General features: G+C 53.2%; 2 protein-coding genes across 3 annotated transcripts; both read right to left on the bottom strand.

The window, feature by feature from the left end:
- Positions 1-1,023: 1,023 nt before the first annotated feature.
- LOC146423760 (syntaxin-1B) lies at positions 1,024-15,138 on the bottom strand. 2 transcript variants are annotated; one of them, XM_085044509.1, is made up of 10 exons: positions 15,084-15,138; positions 10,612-10,686; positions 9,147-9,246; positions 7,095-7,169; positions 6,903-6,976; positions 4,055-4,163; positions 3,874-3,947; positions 2,935-3,072; positions 1,444-1,554; positions 1,024-1,272 (listed from the first exon to the last, which is right to left on the bottom strand). In XM_085044509.1, exons 1-10 carry the CDS (start codon positions 15,111-15,113, stop codon positions 1,192-1,194), a joined length of 867 nt encoding a protein of 288 aa, XP_084900635.1. In that variant the 5' UTR covers positions 15,114-15,138; the 3' UTR covers positions 1,024-1,191. The 2 variants fall into 2 exon arrangements, with proteins under 2 accessions (XP_084900635.1, XP_084900636.1); XM_085044510.1 differs by having other exon boundaries at positions 1,024-1,067.
- A 3,188-nt stretch (positions 15,139-18,326) lies between these two features.
- On the bottom strand, positions 18,327-20,978 carry LOC146423759 (uncharacterized). Its single transcript, XM_085044477.1, has 4 exons — positions 20,587-20,978; positions 18,986-20,550; positions 18,737-18,883; positions 18,327-18,664 (listed from the first exon to the last, which is right to left on the bottom strand). The coding sequence occupies exons 2-4, from the start codon at positions 20,456-20,458 to the stop codon at positions 18,461-18,463; spliced, it is 1,824 nt and encodes a 607-aa protein (XP_084900603.1). The 5' UTR covers positions 20,459-20,550; positions 20,587-20,978; the 3' UTR covers positions 18,327-18,460.
- Positions 20,979-22,160: the final 1,182 nt, after the last annotated feature.

The following is a 22,160-nucleotide window of genomic DNA, read 5'->3' as shown; positions in this document are numbered from 1 at the left end:
GACCCCAACTGACCCAACCTGACCCGACTCAGCGCAACCAATTCAACAAAAGTCAACCCAACTCGACTCAACCCAACTCAACTCAACCAAACTCAACCCAATCCAACCCAAGTCAACCCAAACCAACTTGAACCAACCAAACTCAACCAAACTCAACTCAACCCAACAAACCCAACTTCACCCAAACTGACCCAACCAACTCAACCCAACTCAACTCAAACCAACTCAACCCAACTTAACCAAACTCAACCCAACTAAACCCAGTCCAACCCAACTCAACCCAACTCAACTTGACTCAACCCAACTCAATCCAGCCCAACTCAACTTGACTCATCCCAACTCAACCCAACCCAACTCAACAAACCCAACTTGACCCAAACTGACCCAACACAACCCAACTCAACCCAACCAGTTCAACAAAAGTCAATCCAACTCGACTCAACCCAACTCAACTCAACCCAACTCAACTCGACTCAACCAACCCAAGTCAACCCAAACCAACTTGACCCAACCCAACAAAACCAACCAAACTCAACCCAACTCAACCAAACTCAACCAAACTCAACCCAACTCAACTCAATCAAAGTCAACTCAGCCCAACTCAACTCAACAAACCCAACTTAGCCCAACCTGACCCAACCAACTCAACCAAACTCAATCCAAGTCAACCCAACTCAACCCAACCCAACCCAACCCGACCCAACTCAACCCAACCAACTCACCTCAACCCAACCAATCCCAACCTGACCCAACCCCCTCCTTGGCCACGCCCCCACCCCGACACCCCCATCCGCCACACTCCCCCGCCCCCTCAGCCCCTCCCCCCTCAGCAGGGCGTGGTCGATGGCGGGAGGCGCCGGGGGAGAAGGGCATGATGGGATGCATGAAGGCCGAGGAGGAGGAGGAGGAGGAGGAGGAGGAGGAGGAGCCGCTTAGATTTGCCGGCGCCGTGGCCGGAGAGTGACCGGCGGGGTGACCGGTGAGTGACCGGCGGGGTGACCGGACCGCGTGCTGCTTCGTCCGTTCGCATGAACAAATTTTGTCTCTTAATTTATTCGCAATTCTCGCTGGATGCGGTTAGTTAATTAATTAACGGGGGGGGGAGGGGGAAAGGGGGGGAGGGGCCGGGGCGGGGCGGGGGGAGGGGCGCCATGGCTGCCACGCCCCCCCCGAGGTGAGGGGGGAGGGGCTCTACAAGCCCAAGGTGCCCCCGATGGAGGAGGCCAAGACCACCCCCAGCACCACGCAGCAGATGATGATCATGATTTTCTTCTGCCGTTTTCCCCCAAAAAAACCCGAATTTGGTCAGTTTGGGACGTCCGGCCGGCGGGGGGAGGGGGGAGGGGAGAGAGGAGGAGACAAGAGCGGAGAGTTACCACCCCAACCCCACCCCCCCGGGGGCGGGGCTGACCCCAGGCCACGCCCCCCCGGGCCGTCACTCACCCGCCGGGCTTTGCTCTGGTACTTGACGGCTTTTTTGGTGTCGGACACGGCGCGCTCCACGTAGTCCACCGAGTGCTCCACGTTGTACTCGATGCGGTCAATCATCTCGCCCTGCGGCCGCGAGGGGCTGCGTGACCCTTGGGGACCCTTTGGTCACCCCCAGGTGGCCCTCGGGGGGGTCAAGGTGACCCTTGGTGGGTCGAGGTGACCATTGGGAGGTTCAAGATGACCCTCGGGGGGTTCCAGGTGACCCTTGGGGGGGTTCTAGGTGACCTTTGGTCACTCCCAGGTGACCCTTGGTGGGTCAAGGTGACCCTTTGGAAGGTTCAAGGTGACCCTTGGTGGGTCCCAGGTGACCATTGGTCATTCTCAGGTGACCCTTGGGAGGTTCTAGATGACCATTGGTCACCCCCAGGTGACCCTTGGTGTTCAAGGTGACCCTTGGGAGGTTCTAGATGACCCTTTGGTCACCCCCAGGTGACCCTTGGTGGGTCCAGGTGACCCTCAAGGGGTTCAAGGTGACCCTTGGGAGGTTCTAGATGACCCTTGGTGGGTCCCAGGTGACCATTGGTCACTCTCAGGTGACCCTTGGGGTTCCAGGTGACCCTTGGGGAGGTTCTAGATGACCCTTTGGTCACCCCCAGGTGGCCCTTGGTGGGTCAAGGTGACGCTTTGGTCACTCCCAGGTGACCCTTGGTGGGTCAAGGTGACCCTTGGGAGGTTCAAGGTAGTTTCTGGAAGGTTCTGGATGACTCTTAGTGAGTCCAGGTGACCTCTGAGGGGTTCAAGGTGACCCTTGGTGTCCCCATGGTGTCCTGATGCTCCTAAGGTGTCTCCATGATGTCTCAATGATGTCCCCATGACATCCCCATGGTATCTCCATGTTCTCATGATGTCCCCAAGGTGTCCCCAAGGTGTCCCCAAGGTGTCCCCAAGGTGTCCCCAAGGTGTCCCCAAGGTGTCCCCATGTCCCCAGGATGTCCCACCTAGCTCTCCACCAGCATGGCCATGTCCACCAACATGTCATGGAGCCCCCTGATGCCATGGCCATGTTCTCCTGATGTCCCCATGGTGTCCCCATGATATCCCCATGATATCCCCATGGTTTCCCAGTGTCCCCAAGGTGTCCCCACGTCCCCAAGGTGTCCCCAAGGTGTCCCCATGTCCCCAAGGTGTCCCACCTGGCTTTCCACCAGCATGGCCATGTTCTCCTGATGTCCCCATGATGTCCCCGTGACATCCCAATGGTATCTCCATGTTCTCATGATGTCCCCAAGGTGTCCCCATGACGTCCCCATGGTGTCCCCATATCTCCATGATGTTCCCATGATATCCCCATGGTTTCCCAGCGTCCCCAAGGTGTCCCCATGGTGTCCTGATGTTCCTAAGGTGTCTCCATGGTGTCCCCATGAAGTCCCCATGATGTCTCCATGACATCCCCATGGTTTCCCAGTGTCTCCAAGGTGTCCCCATGATGTCACCACGTCCCACCTGGCTCTCCACCAGCATGGCCATGTCCACGAACATGTCGTGCAGCTCCCTGATGCTCGTCTCCAGCTTGATGATCTCGTTGTGCCGCGTCTCGATCTCGTTCAGCGCCTGCTTGGTCATCTGCGAGTCCATCTTGATCTGCGGGGGACATCGGGGACATCGGGGTGGCCCTGAGTGACCACAGGGTCACCTCGACGGCTTCAGGGTCTTGGTGGCCTCGTTGGGGTCTTGGTGGCCCAGTTGGGGTTCGGTTGACCCCATGGAGGCCCAGATGCCCCAAATCACCCCAAATTGCCCCAAATCAGTCCCAGTAGCCCCCAGAACCCTCTGGTCACCCCCAGACCTCTCCGGCCGCCTCCAGGCCCCTCTGGTCACCCCCAGGCCCTCCTGGTCACACTCAGAGCCCTCTGGCCACCCCCAGGCCACTCTGGTTACTTCCAGGTCACTGCTGGTCACCCCCAGACCCCTCCGATCACCCCCAGACCCCTGTGGTCACCTCCAGACCCCTCTGGCCACCCTCAGGCCACTCTGGCCACCCCCAGGCCCCTCCGGCCAGCCCCAGGTCCCTCTGGTCACTCCCAGGCCACCACTGGTCACCCGCAGGCCCCCCTGGTCACCTCCAGACCCCCCTGGTCACTCCCAGGCTCCCCAGTAGCCCCCACTGAGTTCCAGTAGCCCCCAGGCCACTCTGGCCACCCCTCCGATCACTCCCAGGCCCCTCCAGCCCCCTCTGGCCACCTCAGACCCCTGTGGCCACCCCCAGACCCCCCTGATCACTCCCAGACCCCTCTGGTCACCCCCAGGCTACTCTGGCCACCCCCAGGCCACTCTGGCCACCTCTATGATCACCCCCAGGCCACTCTGGCCACCCCTCCAATCACTCCCAGGCCACTCCGGCCACCCCTCTGGCCACCCCAGGCCGGTCCGGCGGCGGCTCACGTCGTCGGTGAAGATGGCCAGCTTGCCGCTCTCCAGCATGTCCTCCAGCTCCTCGTTGGTCGTGGTCCGGCCGGCTGGGGGAGGGGGGGGAGGAGTGACCACTGCCCGCTGACCACTCCCCCACGGCCACGCCCACCGGCCAGGCCACGCCCCTCCCCGGGTTAAGCCACGCCCCCCGTACTGATCTCCAGCTGGCGCTGAATTCTGTCCTTGCAGCGATCGCGGTACTTGGACTGCGTGGCGTTGTACTCGGTCATCACCTCCACGAACTTCCGGGACAGCGTGGAGTGCTGCGGACAGCGGGCAGTGGTCACTCATGGTCACTCATGGACATTGGAACAGGTGATGGACATGGGATGGACATGGGATGGACATGGGATGGACATGGGATGGACAGTGTCATGCTGTACTCGGTCATCACCTCCACGAACTTCTGGGACAGCGTGGAGTGCTGCGGACAGCAGGCAGCGGTCACTCATGGTCAGTCATGGTCAGTGAGGGACATGGGAACAGGTGATGGACACAGGATGGACATGGGATGGACATGGGATGGACACGGGATGGACAGTGTCAGGTTGTACTCGGTCATCACCTCCACGAACTTCCGGGACAGCGTGGAGTGCTGCGGACAGCGGGCAGCGGTCAGTCATGGTCACTCATGGTCACTCATGGTCAGTCATGGACATGGGAACAGGTGATGGACACGGGATGGACATGGGATGGACAGTGTCAGGTTGTACTCGGTCATCACCTCCACGAACTTCCGGGACAGCGTGGAGTGCTGCGGACAGCGGTCAGTCATGGTCACTCATGGTCAGTCATGGTCAGTCATGGACAGTCATGGACATGGGAACAGGTGATGGACACAGGATGGACATGGGATGGACACGGGATGGACACGGGATGGACAGTGTCAGGATGTACTCGGTCATCACCTCCACGAACTTCCGGGACAGCGTGGAGTGCTGCGGACAGTGGGCAGCGGTCAGTCATGGTCAGTCATGGTCAGTGAGGGACATGGGAACAGGTAATGGACACGGGATGGACATGGGATGGACATGGGATGGACACGGGATGGACAGTGTCATGATGTACTCGGTCATCACCTCCACGAACTTCCGGGACAGCGTGGAGTGCTGCGGACAGCGGGCAGTGGTCACTCATGGTCAGTCATGGTCAGTCATGGTCAGTCATGGTCACTCATGGACATTGGACATGGGATGGACACAGGATGGACATGGGATGGACACGGGATGGACAGTGTCAGGTTGTACTCGGTCATCACCTCCACGAACTTCCGGGACAGCGTGGAGTGCTGCGGACAGCGGGCAGTGGTCAGTCATGGTCAGTCACGGTCAGTCATAGTCAGTCATGGTCAGTCATGGTCAGTCATGGACATTGGACATAGGATGGACATGGGATGGACAGTGAGTGACATGTGATGGACAGGGGATGGACAGTGTTGTGTGGTCAGTGATGGTCAGTGATGGTCAGTGATGGTCAGTGATGGTCAGTGAGGGTCAGTCAGGGTCAGTCAGGGACACTGGACACAGGATGGACACAGGGACAGGGGACGGGGAGGGACAGGGGATGGACAGTGTTGTGTGGTCAGTGATGGTTACTGATGGTCAGTGATAGTCACTGATGGTCAGTGATGGTCAGTGATAGTCAGTGATGGTCAGTGATGGTCAGTGATGGTCAGTGTTGGTCAGTGATGGTCAGTGATGGTCAGTGATGGTCAGTGATGGTCAGTGATAGTCAGTGATGGTCAGTGATGGTCAGTCAGGGTCAGTCAGGGTCAGTCAGGGTCAGTCAGGGACACTGGACACTGGGTGGACAAAGGGACAGTGATGGACAGGGGAGGAGGAGGAGGAGCTGCAGATGAAGGTGGAGAACCTGGAGGTCATCATGGAGGATGAGGAGGAGATGAAGGCCATGATGATGATGATGATGATGGAGCCAATGGTGATGATGACGATGATGAAGATAAATCCGGTGACGATGATGATGACGGTGATGATGATGATGATGAAGTCACTGTTGATGATGATGATGAAGATGATGAAGTCACTGTTGATGATGATGAAGTCACTGTTGATGATGATGATGAAGATGATGATGGAGCCAATGGTGGTGATGATGATGATGAAGATGATGAATCCATTGATGATGAGGATGATGATGAAGATGATGAAGATGATGATGATGAAGATGAAGATGATGATGAAGATGATGATGACAAATCCATTGATGATGAGGATGACGATGATGACGATGAAGATGAAGATGCTGAAGCCATTGATGATGACGATGATGATGAATCCATTGACAATGATGATGATGATGATGAAGATGAAGATGACGACAAAGATGATGACGAAGATGACAAATCCATTGATGATGATGATGACGATGATGAAGATGATGATGATGAAGATGCTGAAGCCATTGGCAATGAGGATGACGATGATGAAGATGCTGAAGTCATTGATGATGACGATGATGATGAATCCATTGATGATGAGGATGATGATGAATCTATTGACGATGATGATGAAGATGATGATGAAGATGATGATGAAGATGATGATGGTGATGATGAATCCATTGATGATAAGGATGATGAGGATGATGATGAAGATGATGAAGATGATGATGAAGATGATGATGAAGATGAAGAATCCATTGATGATAATGATGATGAAGATGATGATGACGATGACAAATCCACTGACAACGATGATGAAGATGATGAAGATGAAGATGCTGAATCCATTGATGATGACGATGATGAAGATGACAATGATGAATCCATCATCATGAGGATGATGATGATGATGAAGATGAAGATGATGACAAATCCATTAATGACGATGACGAAGCCACTGATGATGATGATGATGACGACGATGATGACGATGATGAAGATGAAGATGATGACAAATCCATTAACGACAATGACGAATCCACTGATGATGATGAAGATGACGACGATGCCGAAGCCGAAGGCGCCGAGGCCGAAGGCTCACCTGAGTCTTCCTGATCCTCAGGTCGGCCGAGGAGCGGTTCAGCCCCTCCTCCTGCTCGATGCTCTGCTCGATGGCTGCGGGGGCGGAGTCAGCGTTGGCCACGCCCACCGGGGGGCGTGTCCACCCTCGGCCACACCCCGGGGAGGCGGAGTCACCCCGGCCCCGCCCCCAAGATGGCCGCCGCAAGGTCACCTTTCAACTTGGAGCGAACTTTGTTGGCCGTTTTCTTGATGTCGGCGGTGAGGTCCTCCAGCTCCTGCTTGGTCTCTGCGGAGTGACCAGAGTGACCATGAGTGACCACTGACCAGTGAGTGACCACTGACCGGTGAGTGACCATTGATCAGAGAGTGATTGGTTAGTGACCAGTGAGTGACCAGTGAGGGACTGGTGAGGTCCTCCAGCTCCTGCTTGGTCTCTGCGGAGTGACCAGAGTGACCAGTGAGTGACCAGTGAGTGACCAGTGAGTGACCACTGACCAGTGAGTGACCACCCAGTGAGTGATTGGTTAGTGACTGGTGAGTGACCAGTGAGTGACCAGTGAGGTCCTCCAGCTCCTGCTTGGTCTCTGCGGAGTGATCAGAGTGACCATGAGTGACCACTGAGTGACCACTGACCAGTGAGTGACCACCCAGTGAGTGATTGGTTAGTGACTGGTGAGTGACCAGTGAGTGACCAGTGAGGTCCTCCAGCTCCTGCTTGGTCTCTGCGGAGTGACCAGAGTGACCATGAGTGACCACTGAGTGACCACTGACCAGTGAGTGACCACCCAGTGACCACCCAGTGACCACCAGTGAGTGATTGGTTAGTGACTGGGGAGTGACCAGTGAGGGACTGGTGAGGTCCTCCAGCTCCTGCTTGGTCTCTGCGGAGTGACCAGAGTGACCATGAGTGACCACTGAGTGACCATGAGTGACCACTGAGTGACCACTGAATGACCACTGACCACTGAGTGACCATTGATCAGTGAATGATTGGTTAGTGACCAGTGAGTGACCAGTGAGTGACCAGTGAGTGACTGGGGAGTGACTGGGGAGTGACCAGTGAGGGACAAGTGAGTGACCAGTGAGTGACCAGTAAGGGACTGGTTAGTGACCAGTGAGTGACCACAGAGCGGCCAGAGAGTGACCAGTTATTGACCAGTTACTGACCACTTACTGACCCATCACCCATCCAACTGACCAGTCAATGACCCCAAAAATGACCTCATTAATGACCAAAAAACCCCAAAAATTACCCCGAAAATGACCCAAAACCCCCAGAAATTGCCCCAAAACCCCCATAAATCTCAAAAATCACCAGAAATAACCCAAAATCCCTGGAACTGACCCCAAAATCTCACTCTCCTTGGACTTCAGTGCCGCCAGGATCACACTGTGCTGACCTCACCAATGACCAAACCCCAAAAATTACCCCCAAAATTACCCAAAACCCCCAGAAATTACCCCAAAACTGCCATAAATTACAAAAATCTCCATAAATGACCCAAAATCCCCGGAATTGACCCCAAAATCTCACTCTCGTCAGGGTTGGGCGCTGCCAGGATGTTTGCTGACCTCATCAATGACCAAACCCCAAAAATTACCCAAAAATGACCCAAAACCCCCAAAAATGACCCCAAACTCCCCATAAATCACAAAAATCGCCAGAAATGACCCAAAATTCCTGTAAATAACCCCAAAATCTCACTCTCGTCGGGGTTGGGCGCCGCCAGGATGGCGCTGACCTCACCGATGGCCAAACCCCAAAAATTACCCCAAAAATGACCCCAAAAATGACCCAAAACCCCCCATAAATGACCCCAAAACCCCCATAAATCACAAAAATCGCCAGAAATGACCCAAAATCCCCGGAATTAACCCCAAAATCTCACTCTCGTCGGGGTTGGGCGCCGCCAGGATGGCGCTGTGCTGACCTCATCGATGACCAAACCCCAAAAATGACCCAAAAATTACCCCAAAAATGACCCAAAACCCCCAGAAATTACCCCAAAACCCCCATAAATCACAAAAATCACCCGAAATGACCCAAAATCCCCCAAATTAACCCCAAAATCTCACTCTCGTCGGGGTTGGGCGCCGCCAGGATGGCGCTGTGCTGACCTCATCGATGACCAAACCCCAAAAATGACCCAAAAATTACCCCAAAAATGACCCAAAACCCCCAGAAATTACCCCAAAACCCCCATAAATCACAAAAATCACCCGAAATGACCCAAAATCCCCCAAATTAACCCCAAAATCTCACTCTCGTCGGGGTTGGGCGCCGCCAGGATGGCGCTGTGCTGTTTCTTCACTTGCTCCACATCCTCCGAGAGCTTCTCGATGCAGCCGCGGATCTCCTCCACCTGGAAATTCGGGGGATTTTGGGGGAAATTTGGGGGATTTTGGGGAAAGGGATTTTGGGAGATGGGATTTTTGGGAAATTTGGGATTTTTGGGAGAAATTAGGGGATTTTGGGGGAATTTGGGGATTTAGAGGGAAAATTTGAGGGATTTAGGAAATTTGGGGATTTTGGGAAGTGGGGATTTTGAAAGGGTTGAGGATTTGGGGGAAATTTGAGGGATTTTTGGGGATTTTGAGGGATTTTTGGAGGATTTTGGGAGATTTTGAGGGGATTTTGGGGGATTTTGACATGTCCAGAAGTGATTTTTGGGAGATTTGAGGGGATTTTGGGAGGGTTTTGGCGGATTTTGGGGGGATTTATCGGGTTTTGGCGATTTATTTTGGGGGGATTTTAGGGCATTTTGATGGATTTGTGGAGATTTTGGGGGATTTTGAGGGGATTTTAGGGGGATTTTGGAGCGTTTTGATGGATTTTTGGGGGATTTTAGGGGATTTCAGGGGATTTTGGGGAAGATTTTAGGAGATTTTAGGGGATTTTTAGGAGATCTTAGTGGATTTTGGGGGATTTTAGGGGATTTTGGGGAATCCAGGGCTAATATGGGAGCTCTAGGCAAGGCTTTGGGTATCCTGATCCCATTTTTCCCCATTTTTCCTGTTTTTTCCCATTTTTTCACCATTTTCCCCCATTTTTTCCCATTTTCCCCCCATTTTTGGGCTCCCAATCCCATTTTTTCCCATTTCCCTCCCATTTCTGGGTATCCTGATTCCCATTTTTCCCCCATTTTCCCCCATTTCCAGATATCCCAATCCCATTTTTTTCTCGTTTTTTTCCCCGTTTTCCCCATTTTTTCCCATTTTCCCCCATTTCCCCCCCATTTTCGGGTATCCCAATCCCATTTTTTATATTCCCAATCCCATTTTCCCCCCATTTTTTTCCCATTTTCCCCCATTTTCAGGTGTCCCAATCCCATTTTGTTCCCATTTTTCCCCCATTTTCTCCATTTTTTCCCATTTCCCCCATTTTTTGGTGTCCCAATCCCATTTTTTTGGCTCCTGATCCCATTTTTTCCCATTTTTTTCCCTTTTTTCCCCATTTTTCCCCATTTTTTCCCATTTTTTCCCATTTTTTCCCATTTTCCCCCCGTTTTTTCTCATTTTTTTCCCATTTCCCCCCATTTTCAGGTATCCCAATCCCATTTTTTCGGCTCCGGATCTCATTTTTTTCTCATTTTTCCCCATTTTCCCCCCATTTTTTCGGCTCCTGATCCCATTTTTCCCCATTTTTCTCCCATTTTTTCGGCTCCTGATCCCATTTTTTTCCCATTTTTCCCATTTTTTCCCGTTTTCTCCCCATTTTTCTCTCCCACCTGCTCGAAGAACTCGTCCATGAAGTGATCTCTGTCCACTGTCACCACCTCGTCCTCGTCATCGCTGTCCTTCGCCTGCGGGGGGCGCTGTCACCCGGGGGGCGTGGCCTCCGCAAAGCCACGCCCCTTAGCCACGCCCCTCCATCTCCATTGGCTGGCATTGTGCCCTGACCACGCCCCTCCCTGTCTCATTTGCATAGCCACGCCCCACTCCATCCCCATTGGCTGGCGGTGTGTCCTGGCCACGCCCCTCCCTGCCTCATTTGCATAGCCACGCCCCCGAGATTGGCTCCCGCCCTCCTCATTTGCATGCGGAGCCTGATTGGCTGCCGCCCGAGGGGGATTTGCATAAGGGGAGGGTGCTGGCGGCTGATTGGCTGAGGTGGGGTGGGTGAGGCTCCGCCCACTGGGGGGACCCAATGGTGACCACTGAGTGACCCCTGAGTGACCACAGTGACCACAATGACCACTGGAGTGACCACTGAGTGACCACTGAGTGACCACTGAGTGACTAAAGTGACCACTGAGTGTCTAAAGTGACCAGTGAGTGACCAGAGTGACCACTGAGTGACCACTGAGTGACTAAAGTGACCACCAGAGTGACCACTGAGTGACCACAGTGACCACTGAGTGACCACTGAGTGACCACCAGTGACCAGAGTGACCACTGAGTGACTAAAGTGACCACTGAGTGACCACAGGGTGACCACTGAGTGACTACCAGTGACCAGAGTGACCACTGACTAAAGTGACCACTGAGTGACCACTGAGTGACCAAAGTGACCACTGAGTGACCACAGTGACCACTGAGTGACCACTGAGTGACCACTGAGTGACTAAAGTGACCACAGAGTGACCACAGAGTGACCACTGAGTGACCACCAGTGCTCCCAGTAAGCACCCAGAGCCTCCTCCCCAGACTCCCTTGGAGCCCCAAAAATTTTCTCCAAAATCTCCCCAAAATTCACCAAAATCACCCAAAATTCAGACAAAATTAACCCAAATTTCCCAGACCGTTCTGAATCCCAAAATCCCCCAAAATTCACCCAAAATCTCCCCAAAATCCACCCAGAGCATCCTGAGCCCCAAAATCCCCCAAAATCCCCCCAAAATCTCCCAAAATTCCCCCAAAATCACCCAAAATCCACCCAGAGCATCCTGAGCCCCAAAATCGCCCAAAATTCCCAAATTTCCCAGACAATTCTGAGTCCCAAAATCACCCAAAATCACCCAAAATCCCTGCAGAGCCACAGAGCATCCTGAGCCCCAAAATCCCCCAAAATCCCCCAAAATCCCCCAAATCCCCCAAAATTCCCCCAAAATTCCCCCAAAATCACCCAAAATCACCCAAAATCTCCCCAAAATCTCCCAAAATTCCCCCAAAATCTCCCAAAATTCCCCCAAAATTCCCCAAAATTCACCCAAAATCCCCAAAATCTTCCAAAATCCCCAAAATCCCCCAAAATCTTCCAAAATCCCAATTCCCCAAAATCCCCCAAAATCCCCCAAAATCTCCCCAAAATCTTCAAAAATCCCCCAAATCTCCCCACAATCCCCCAAAATCCCTCAAAATTCCCCCAAAATCCCCAAATTCCCCCAAAATCCCAGAGCATCCTCAGCCCCACATCTCCCCAAACTCCCCAAAAATCCCCCAAATCCCACAGAGCATCCCGAGCGCCCGAAATGCCCCAAAATCCCCGAAATTCACCCCAAAATCCCCCAAAAATCCCTCAGAGCCACAGAGCAGCTTCAGCCCCATAACCTCCTGAGCCCCAAAAACCCCAAAATTCACCCCAAAATCCCACAGAGCATCCCCAGTCCCACATCTCCCCCAAACCCCCAAAATCCCCCAAATTCACCCCAAAAACCCCAAAATCCCCCAAATTCACCCCAAACCCCCCAGAGCATCTTCAGCCCCATAAGTCCCACATCCCCCAAACCCCCCAAATTTGCCCAAATCCCCCAAAATTCCCCCCAAATTCTCCCCAAAGATCTCCAAAACCCCCCAAAATGCCCCAAAACCACCCAAATTCACCCAAAACCCCCAAAATTCACCCCAAAACCCCAAACCCCAGAGCATCCTCAGCCCTATAACCCCAAACCCCCTAAAATTGCCCAAATTTGCCCAAACCCCCAAAATTCACCCCAAAACCCCACAGCATCCTCAGCCCCATAACCTCCACATCCCCACATCCCCCAAACCCCCAAAATTGCCCAAAACCCACAAAATTCCCCCAAATCCCCATAGATCTCCTCCAGCCCCCAAAATCCCCCAAAAAAAACCCCAAAATTGCCCCAAAAATCCCCAAAATTTGCCTCAAAACCACCAAACCCCCAGAGCATCCTCGCCCTATAACCCCACATCCTCAAAACCCCCAAACCCCCAAAATTGCCCAAAACACCCAAAATTCACCCCAAATCCCCAAAACCCCCAGAGCATCCTCTGCCCCATAGGCTACACATCCCCCAAACCCCCAAATTTGCCCAAAATCCGAAAATTCACTCCAAACCCCAGAGCATCCTCAACCCCATAAGCCCCATAACCCCAAAACCCCCCAAATTTCCCCAAATCCCCCGAATTCGCCCCAAAATCTCCTCAAACCCCCAAAGATCTCCTCCAAAACCTCCCACAATGCCACCAAAAGCCCCCAAAATTGCCCAAAACCCCCAAATTCGCCCAAATCCCCCAAAACCTCCAAAATTCACCCCAAATCCCCCAAAACCCCAGAGCATCCCCAGTCTGATAAGCTACACCTCCCCAAAACCCCCAGTGCCCCAAATCCCCGAATTCGCCCCAAATCCCCCAAACTCCCCCAGAGCATCCTCAGCCCCATAACCTCCACATCCCCAAACCTCCCAAAATTGCCCAAAATCCCGAAAATTCACTCCAAACTCCACCAGAGCATCCTCAGCCCCATAACCCCCACATCCCCCAAATCCCCCAAACGCCCCGAATTTGCCCAAAACCCCCAAAATTCCCCCCAAATCCCCCCAGACCATCCTCAGTCCCACAACCCCCCCAACACCCAAATCCCCCAAAATTGCCCAAATTTGCTCAAAACCCCCCAAATTCCCCCCAAAATCTCCCCAAACCACCCAAAGATCTCCTCCAAAACCCCCCAAATTTGCCCAAAACCGCCAAAATTCACCCCAAAACCGCCAAAATTCACCCCAAAACCCCCAAATCCCCAGAGCATCCTCAGCCCCACATCCTACACATCCCCAAAACCCCCAAATTTACCCAAAATTGCCCAAAACCCAAATCCCCCAAAACCCCAGAGCATCCTCAGCCCCACATCCCCAAATCCCCCAAAATTGCCCAAATTTCCCCAAAACCCCCAAAATTCACCCCAAATTCGCCCCAAACCCCCAGAGCATCCTCAGCCCCATAACCCCCACATCCCCAAAACCCCCAAAACTCCCCAAAATCCCCAAAATTCACCCCAAAAACCCCAAAACCCCCAAGAGCATCCTCAACCCCACATCCCCCACATCTCCCAAACCCCCAAATCCCCCAAATTTGCCCAAAACCCCCAAAATTCACCCCAAATTTGCCCAGAGCATCCTCAGCCCCACATCCTCCCCAACCCCAAACCCCCAAAATTCCCCAAATTTCCCCAAAACCCCCAAATTCCCCCAAATTCTCCCCAAACCCCCCAAGATCTCCTCCAAAACCCCCCAAAATGCCCCAAAATTGCCCAAAACCCCCAAAATTCCCCCAAATCCCCCAGACCATCCTCAGCCCCATAACCCCCATAACCACCCCAAACCCCCAAAATTCCCCAAATTTCCCCAAAACCCCCAAAATTCACCAAATCCCCCAAAATGTCCTCCAAAACCCCCAAAATCCCCCAAATTTGCCCAAAACCCCAAATTCCCCCAAATTTGCCCAGACCATCCTCAGCCCCATAACCCCCATAACCCCAAAACCCCCCAAAAACCCCCAAATTTCCCCAAAATCCCCAAATTCTCCCAAACCCCCAAGATCTCCTCCAAAACCCCCAAAATGCCCCAAAATTGCCCAAAACCCCCAAAATTCCCCCCAAATCCCCAGACCATCCTCAGCCCCACATCCCCCAACCCCAAAACATTCCCCAAAACCTCCCAAATCCCAAATTCTCCCCAAACCCCAAAGATCTCCTCCAAAACCCCTCAAATTTGCCCAAAACCGCCAAAATTCACCCCAAAACCCCCAAATTCCCCAGAGCATCCTCAGCCCCCCCACAACCCCAAAACCCCCAAAAACCCCCAAATTTCCCAAAATCCCCCAAATTCTCCCCAAATTCTCCCCACACCCCCAAGATCTCCTCCAAAACCCCCCAAAATGCCCCAAATTTGCCCAAAAACCCCCAAAATTCACCCCAAATCCCCCAGACCATCCTCAGCCCCATAACCCCCATAACCCCAAACCCCCCAAAATTCCCCAAATTCCCCCAAATCCCCCAAATTCTCCCCAAATTCTCCCCGCTCACGCTGCGGAGCTCCTGGGTCCTGTCCTTCATGGTGGGGAGGGGCGGGGGCGTCCGGCCGGGGGGAGGGGGAGGGGAGTGACCCCAGTGACCGCGAGGGGGCGGGTGACCCCTGGGGACACTCCGGGAGGATTTTGGGGCCAATTCGGGAGCTTTTCGGGGCTGCGGTGCGACTGCGGCTGCGGAGGGGGAGGGGCGGCGGGGGTGGGGGAGGGGCGGGGGGAGGGGCTGCGCTAAGGGGGCTGCGGCGGAGGGGAGGGGGCTGGGGGAGGGGGCGTCAGGGGACACGCCCAGGTTTTTGGGGGGATTTGGGGATTCATTGGGGGAAAATTGGGATTTTCGGAGAATTTTGAAATTGGGGAAATTGGGGATTTTGGGGATTTTGGGGAGAAAATTGGGGTTTGGGGAGTTTTTGGGGGAAATTGGGATTTTGGGGAAAATTGAAGCGTTTTGGGGGAAAATTGGGGTTTTCGGGAATTTTTGGGGGATAAATTGGGGATTTTTTGGGGAAAAATTGGGAATTTTGGGGGTTTTTTGAGGATAAATTGGGGATTTTGGGGAAAATTAGTGATTTTGGGAGTTTTTGGTGACAAATGTGTGATTTTAGGGATTTTGGGGGAAAATTGGGGTTTCGGGAATTTTGAGATAAATTGAGGATTTTTTTGGGGTGGGAATTTTGGGGTTTTTAGGGAAAATTAGTGATTTTTGGGAGTTTTTGGATGACAAATGCGTGATTTTTGGGGATTTGGGGGAAAATTGGGGTTTCGGGAGATTTTGGGATAAATTAGATTTTGGGGAAATTGGGAATTTTGGGGTTTTGGGGATAAATTGGGTTTTGGGAAAATTAGTGATTTTTGGGAGTTTTTGGGTGACAAGTGTGTGATTTTTGGGGATTTTGGGGAAATTGGGTTTCGGAATAAATTGGGGTTTTGGGGGAAAAATTGGGAATTTTGGGGATTTTTGGGGATAAATTGGGTTTTGGGGGAAAATCAGTGATTTTTGGGGTGTTTGGATGACAAGTGCGTGATTTTGGGGGATTTTAGGGGAAAATGGGGTTTTGGGAATTTTAGGGCATATAGAGAATTTTGGGGAAATTTGGGGGTTTTGGGGAAGATTTTGTGGAAATTGGGAAAATTGGGGGAACTGTGATTGGGGGAAAATTGGGGTTTTGGGGATTTTGGGGAAATTGGGGTTTTGGGGAAAGAAATTGGAATTTTTTTGGGGAATAATTGGGTTTTTTGGGAGTTTTTGGGTGGAAAATTGGGGATTTTGGGAATTTTTGGGGGTAATTGGGGTTTTGGGGGGAAAACTGGGGAGTTTTTGGGGGAAACTGAGGATTTTTTGAGGAGTTTTTTTGGGAAAAAGTGGGATTTTGGGGAAGATTTTTGGGGAAATTGGGAGTTTTGGGGAAAATTGGGATTTTGCGGGTTTTGGGGGGATAAATGGGTTTTGGGGAAAATCGGGATTTTGGGAAATTTGGGATTTTTGGGGAAAATGGGGTATGGGGAGTTTTTGGGAAATGTGGGATTTTTTGCGAAATTGGGGATTTTGGGGGGAAAAATTGGGATTTTTTGGGGGGGCAATTGGGATTTTGGGGAGTTTTTGGGTGAAAAATATGGGATTTTTAGGAGGTTTTGAGAGGATTTTTAGGGATTTTGGGGTTTTTTTAAGAGGATTTGGGGGTTTTGGACAGGATTTGGGGGAAAATGTGTAATTTTGGAGGATTTGGAGAAGATTTTCGAGGATTTTGGGGGGAAATATGTGATTTTGGGGAGGATTTTGGGGGTTTGGTGGGTTTTGAGAGGATTTTGGGGGATTTTGGGCAGAAATGTGTAATTTTGGGGGTTTTTGAAAGGATTTTGGAGATTTTTGGACAGGATTTTGGGGATTTTGAGAGGATTTTTGGCATTTTAGGGACTTTCGAGTGGATTTTTGGGGGATTTGGGTGGGATTTTGGGGAGTTTTGGGGGATCTTGAGAGGTTTTGGAGGTTTTTTTTGGCCAGGATTTTTAGGATTTCCAGGGGATTTTTGGGGACTTGGAGAAGATTTTTGGTGGAAATCTGTGATTTTGGGGGATTTGGAGAAGATTTTGGGGGGTTTCGAGAGGATTTGGAGGGATTTTTGGGGATTTCTGACAGGATTTTGGGAGTTTTCAGAGAACTGAAAGGATTTTGGGGTCCCAGGGGGGTTTAGGGGATCCCAGGAGGATTTTTTGGGGACATTTTGGGATAACAAGAGGATTTTTGGGGATATTTTGGATTCCCAGGATGATTTTTGGGGACATTTTTGGGACATTTTGGGTTCCCAGAAAGGATTTTTGGGTAATTTTGGGTTCATTTTGGGTTCCCAGGATGATTTTTAGGGACATTTTTGGGTTCTCAGGATGATTTTTTAGGTAATTTTTGGTTCCCAGGATGATTCTTTGGGACATTTTGGGACGTTTTTGGTTCCCAGAAAGGATTTTTGGGAAATTTTTGGGATATTTTGGGATCCCAGGATGATTTTTGGTACATTTTGGGACATTTTTGGGTTCCTAGGATGATTTTTGGGGACATTTTTGGGATATTTTTGGTTCCCATGACAATTTTCGGCTCCCACCGCAATTTTAGGGTCATTTTTGGAACATTTTGGGACATTTTTGGGTTCCCAGGATGATTTTTTTGGGTAATTTTGGGTTCATTTTGGGTTCCCAGGACAATTTTCAGGTTCCCACCCCATTTTTTGGGTCATTTGGGGACATTTTGGGTTCATTTTGGGATCCCAGGATGATTTTTGGGTCATTTTTGGGACATTTTTGGCTCCCAGGATGATTTTCGGTTCCCAACCCAATTTTTGGGTCAATTTTGGGAACATTTTTTGGACATTTCTGGTTCCCAGGACGATTTTTGGGTCATTTTTGGCACATTTTTGGTTCCCAGGACGATTTTCGGTTCCCACCCCAATTTTTGGGTCATTTTGGGGACATTTTGGGACATTTTTGGGTTCCCACCCCAATTTTGGGTTCATTTTGGGTTCCCAGGATGATTTTTGGGACATTTTTTGTTTCCCACCCCAATTTTTGGGTCATTTTTGGGACATTTTGTGATATTTTAGGATCCCAGGATGATTTTTTGGGACATTTTGGGTTCCCAGGATGATTTTTGGGACACTTTCGGTTTCCCACCCCAATTTTTGGATCATTTTTGGGTCATTTTTGGGACATTTCGGGATTTTTCTCCCCAAACCCAACTCACTCTCAGCCTCCATCGCTGACTCAGCATTTATTACCCGCCGTGGGCGTGGCCAGCTCTGACCACGCCCCCAAAACAAGCCACACCCACTCCCAACCAAGCCCCGCCCACTCCCCCAAAGCCCCACCCACCCCGCGCTCTGGGCGTGGCTAATCGCTCCCGGAAGGGGCGTGGCCGGGCGGGGGCGTGGCCGTGGCCGGGTGGGCGTGGCCGTGACGTCGCTGGTGTCGCCTCAGCCCCGCCCCCGAGGCGAAGCCACGCCCACAGAGCGGGCAGGGAAAGGGGCGTGGCCCGGCCGCCATCTTGGATCCGGAGAGCAGCGATTCGGTGGCCATCTTGGATCCGGCGGCCATGTTGTTTCCGGCGGCCATATTGTTTCCGGCGGCCATATTGCATCCGGTGGCCATCTTGGATTCGGCAGCCATATTGGATCCAGAGATTGGCGATTCGGCGGCCATATTGGATCCGGCGGCCATATTGTTTCCGGCGGCCATCTTGTTTCCCGCCACGGCCGCCATCTTGCCGGCGGCCATATCAGCATTCCCCACATCGTTCTCACCGACGGCGGCCATCTTGCCAGCGGCCATCTCGCCATCGGCCACGTTCCCGACCACACTCCCGGCGGCCATATCGCCGGCGGCCATATTGCCACCACCCCCATCACCCCCGCCCACCCCCCCGGCGGCCATATTGCCATCAGCCACCCCCCCGGCGGCCACGTTCCCCCCCTCCCCCTCCCTCCCGTGAGTCCTCTCGTGCTTCCTCAGCCCGGACACGCCCCCGAAGCCCTTCCCGCACCTCCCGCAGGCGAAGGGCCGCTCCCCGCTGTGCGTCCGCCGGTGCTTCCCCAGCGCCGCCCTCTCCCCGAAGCCCTTCCCGCACTCCCCGCAGCGCCACGGCCGCTCCCCGCTGTGCGTCGCCCGGTGCCGCTTCAGGTCCCACGAGGCCACGAAGCACTTCCCGCAGTCGCCGCAGCGCCACGGCCGCTCCCCGGTGTGCGTCCGGCGGTGCACCGCCAGGTCGGCCGGCTGCCGGAAGGACTTCCCGCAGTCCCCGCAGCCGTACGGCTTCAACCCCTGGTGGGCGCGCTGGTGCCGCCGGAAGCTGGAGGGGTCGGCGAACATGCGGCCGCACTGCGGGCAGAGGAACGGCCGCTCCCCGGTGTGGACGCGCTGGTGGCTCTGGAAGCTGGACAGCTGGGTGAAGGACTTGCCGCAGACCGGGCAGGCGAAGGGCTTGGCGGCGGCGTGGATGCGCTGGTGGCAGGCGAGGGACGAGGAGCGGCCGAAGCTCTTGCCGCACTCGGCGCAGAGGAACGGCCGCTCGCCCGTGTGGACGCGCTGGTGGTTCCGCAGGTCCTTGCGCTCGGCGTAGGCCTTGGGGCAGCTGGGGCAGCGGTGCGGCCGGTGGCCCGAGTGGCCGCGGAGGTGCTTGCGGAACACCGAGGGGTCGGCGAAGGCCTTGGGGCAGTCGGGGCAGCGGAAGGGACGCTCGCCGGTGTGGGCGCGGCGGTGGATGGTCAGCTTGGCGGGGGAGGGGAAGGATTTGGGGCAGGAGGGGCAGGGGAAGGGGGGGGAGGGGCGGGGAGGGGGGGCGGGGCCGGTGGGGGGAGGGGGTGGGGCGCCGGGGGCATTGTGGGAAGGGCTGGGGGGCGTGGTCTTGTCTCCAGGTGCATTGTGGGAGGAGTTTGAGGGGGTGACGTCATCGCCAGGTGTGTTGTGGGAGGAGTTTGGGGAGGTGACGTCATCTCCAGGTGCATTGTGGGAGGAGTTTGAGGGTGTGGTCATGTCTCCAGGTGCATTGTGGGAAGGTTTTGAAGGGGTGATGTCATCTCCAGGTGTGTCGGGGGAGGAGTTTGGGGAGGTGACGTCATCTCCAGGTGCATCGTGGGAGCTCCTGGTGGCCTTTTTGGCTTCTCCAGGTGCATTGTGGGAAGGGTCTGAGGGCGTGGTCACGTCTCCAGGTGCATTGTGGGAGGAGTTTTGGGCGGTGACGTCACCTCCAGGTGTGCCAGAGGACACGGCGGCGTCTCCAGGTGCATTGTGGGAACTCCTGGTGGCCTTGGTGGCACCTCCAGGTGCATTGTGGGAAGGGCTTGTGGGCGTGGTCACACCTCCAGGTGCATCATGGGAATTCTCGCAGGACATGGCGGCAGCTCCAGGTGGGTTGGGGACACACCTGGTGTCACCTGCAGGTGAGGTGGGCGTGGCCCTGGTGACGTCACAGGTGTCCCCTCCAGGTGTGGCCCTGATGATGTCACAGATATCCCCTCCAGGTGAGGTGGGCGTGGCTGTGATGACGTCACTGATGTCCCCTCCAGGTGTGGCCCTGATGATGTCACAGGTGTCCCCTCCAGGTGAGGTGGGTGTGGCCCTGGTGACGTCACAGGTGTCCCCTCCAGGTGTGGCCCTGGTGACGTCACCGGCAGTCCCTCCAGGTGAGGTGGGCGTGGCTGCGATGACGTCACAGATATCCCCTCCAGGTGAGGTGGGTGTGGCTCTGATGACGTCACAGGTGTCCCCTCCAGGTGTGGCTCTGATGACGTCACCAACAGTCCCTCCAGGTGAGGTGGGCGTGGCTGCGATGACGTCACAGATGTCCCCTCCAGGTGTGGCTCTGATGACGTCACAGGTGTCCCCTGGGCGTGGCCGGAAGGGGCGTGGCCAATGGGGTCACCTGGGCACAGAGATTTGGGAGATCCCAAAATTTGGGGGGAAATTTGGGATACTGGGAGGAACTGGGGGAATTAATGGGGGTTAACGAGATAATTAATTAATGGGGCAATTAATGGAGAATTAATGGGGAAACTGGGAGGAACTGGGAGGTTAATGGAATTAATTAATGGGGGAATTAATGAGGGAAACTGGGAGGAACTGGGAGGATATTGGAAGGATACTGGGAGGAAACTGGGAGGAACTGGGAGGGTTAATGGGGATTAATGAGATAATTTATGGGAAAATTAATGGAGAAGTTAATGGGGAAACTGGGAGGGAACTGGGAGGGAACTGGGAGAAGTTAATGAGGTCGTTAACGAGGTAATTAATGAGGCAATTAATGGAGAGTTAATGGGGAAACTGGGAGGAAACTGGGACGAACTGGGAGGGTTAATGGGGGAGTTAATGAGGTAATTAATGGGAAAATTAATGGGGAAGTTAATGGGGAAACTGGGAGGATACTGGGAGGAAACTGGGAGGTTAATGGAATTAATTAATGGGGGAATTAATGAGGGAAACTGGGAGGATACTGGGAGGAACTGGGAGGTTAATGGGGGAATTAATTACTGGGGGAATTAATTAATGGGGGAATTAATTACTGGGGGAATTAATTACTGGGGGAATTAATTAATGGGGGAATTAATGAGGGAAACTGGGAGGAACTGGGAGGGAACTGGGGGAAACTGGGAGGATTAATGGGGTTAATGAGATAATTAATTACTGGGGCAATTAATGGAGAGTTAATGGGGAAACTGGGAGAGGATACTGGGAGGGACTGGGAGGGTTAATGGGGGTTAATGAGGTAATTAATGGGAAAATTAATGGAGAAGTTAATTAGGGAAACTGGGAGGAAACTGGGAGGTGTTAATGAGATAATTAATGGGGAAGTTAATGGGGAATTAATGGGGAAACTGGGAGGAACTGGGGGAAACTGGGAGGAAACTGGGAGAGCTTAATGGGGGTTAATGAAGTAATTACTGGGGCAATTAATGGGGAGTTAATGGGGAAACTGGGAGGAAACTAGGAGGTGTTAATGAGATAATGAATGGGGAAGTTAATGGGGAATTAATGGGGAAACTGGGAGGAACTGGGGGGAAACTGGGAGGGTCAATAGGGGTTAATGGGGTTAATGAGG

Source organism: Lichenostomus cassidix, unplaced genomic scaffold, assembly GCF_008360975.1.
Source record: "Lichenostomus cassidix isolate B80296 unplaced genomic scaffold, HeHo_3.0 HiC_scaffold_36, whole genome shotgun sequence".
Lineage (NCBI taxonomy): Eukaryota > Metazoa > Chordata > Aves > Passeriformes > Meliphagidae > Lichenostomus > Lichenostomus cassidix.
The sequence above is the reverse complement of the archived record's forward strand: the minus strand, read 5'-3'. Positions and strand labels throughout refer to the sequence as shown.

What these genes read in the sequence shown, in the direction of transcription:
- LOC146423760 (XM_085044509.1), bottom strand. Translation starts at nt 15,113, where the DNA reads ATGAAGGACAGGACCCAGGAGCTCCGCAGC. An exon ending in GGCGCCCAACCCCGACGAGA is followed by an intron (nt 7,170 to 9,146) that starts GTGAGATTTTGG and finishes GTCACTCCGCAG; the next exon opens with AGACCAAGCAGGAGCTGGAG. An exon ending in AGTTCGCTCCAAGTTGAAAG is followed by an intron (nt 6,977 to 7,094) that starts GTGACCTTGCGG and finishes CCGCCCCCGCAG; the next exon opens with CCATCGAGCAGAGCATCGAG.
- LOC146423759 (XM_085044477.1), bottom strand. Translation starts at nt 20,458, where the DNA reads ATGTCCTGCGAGAATTCCCATGATGCACCTGGAGGTGTGACCACGCCC. An exon ending in GCAATATGGCCGCCGGGGGG is followed by an intron (nt 18,884 to 18,985) that starts GTGGGCGGGGGT and finishes GCCGCTGGCAAG; the next exon opens with ATGGCCGCCGTCGGTGAGAA. An exon ending in CGCCAATCTCTGGATCCAAT is followed by an intron (nt 18,665 to 18,736) that starts ATGGCTGCCGAA and finishes GCCGGAAACAAC; the next exon opens with ATGGCCGCCGGATCCAAGAT.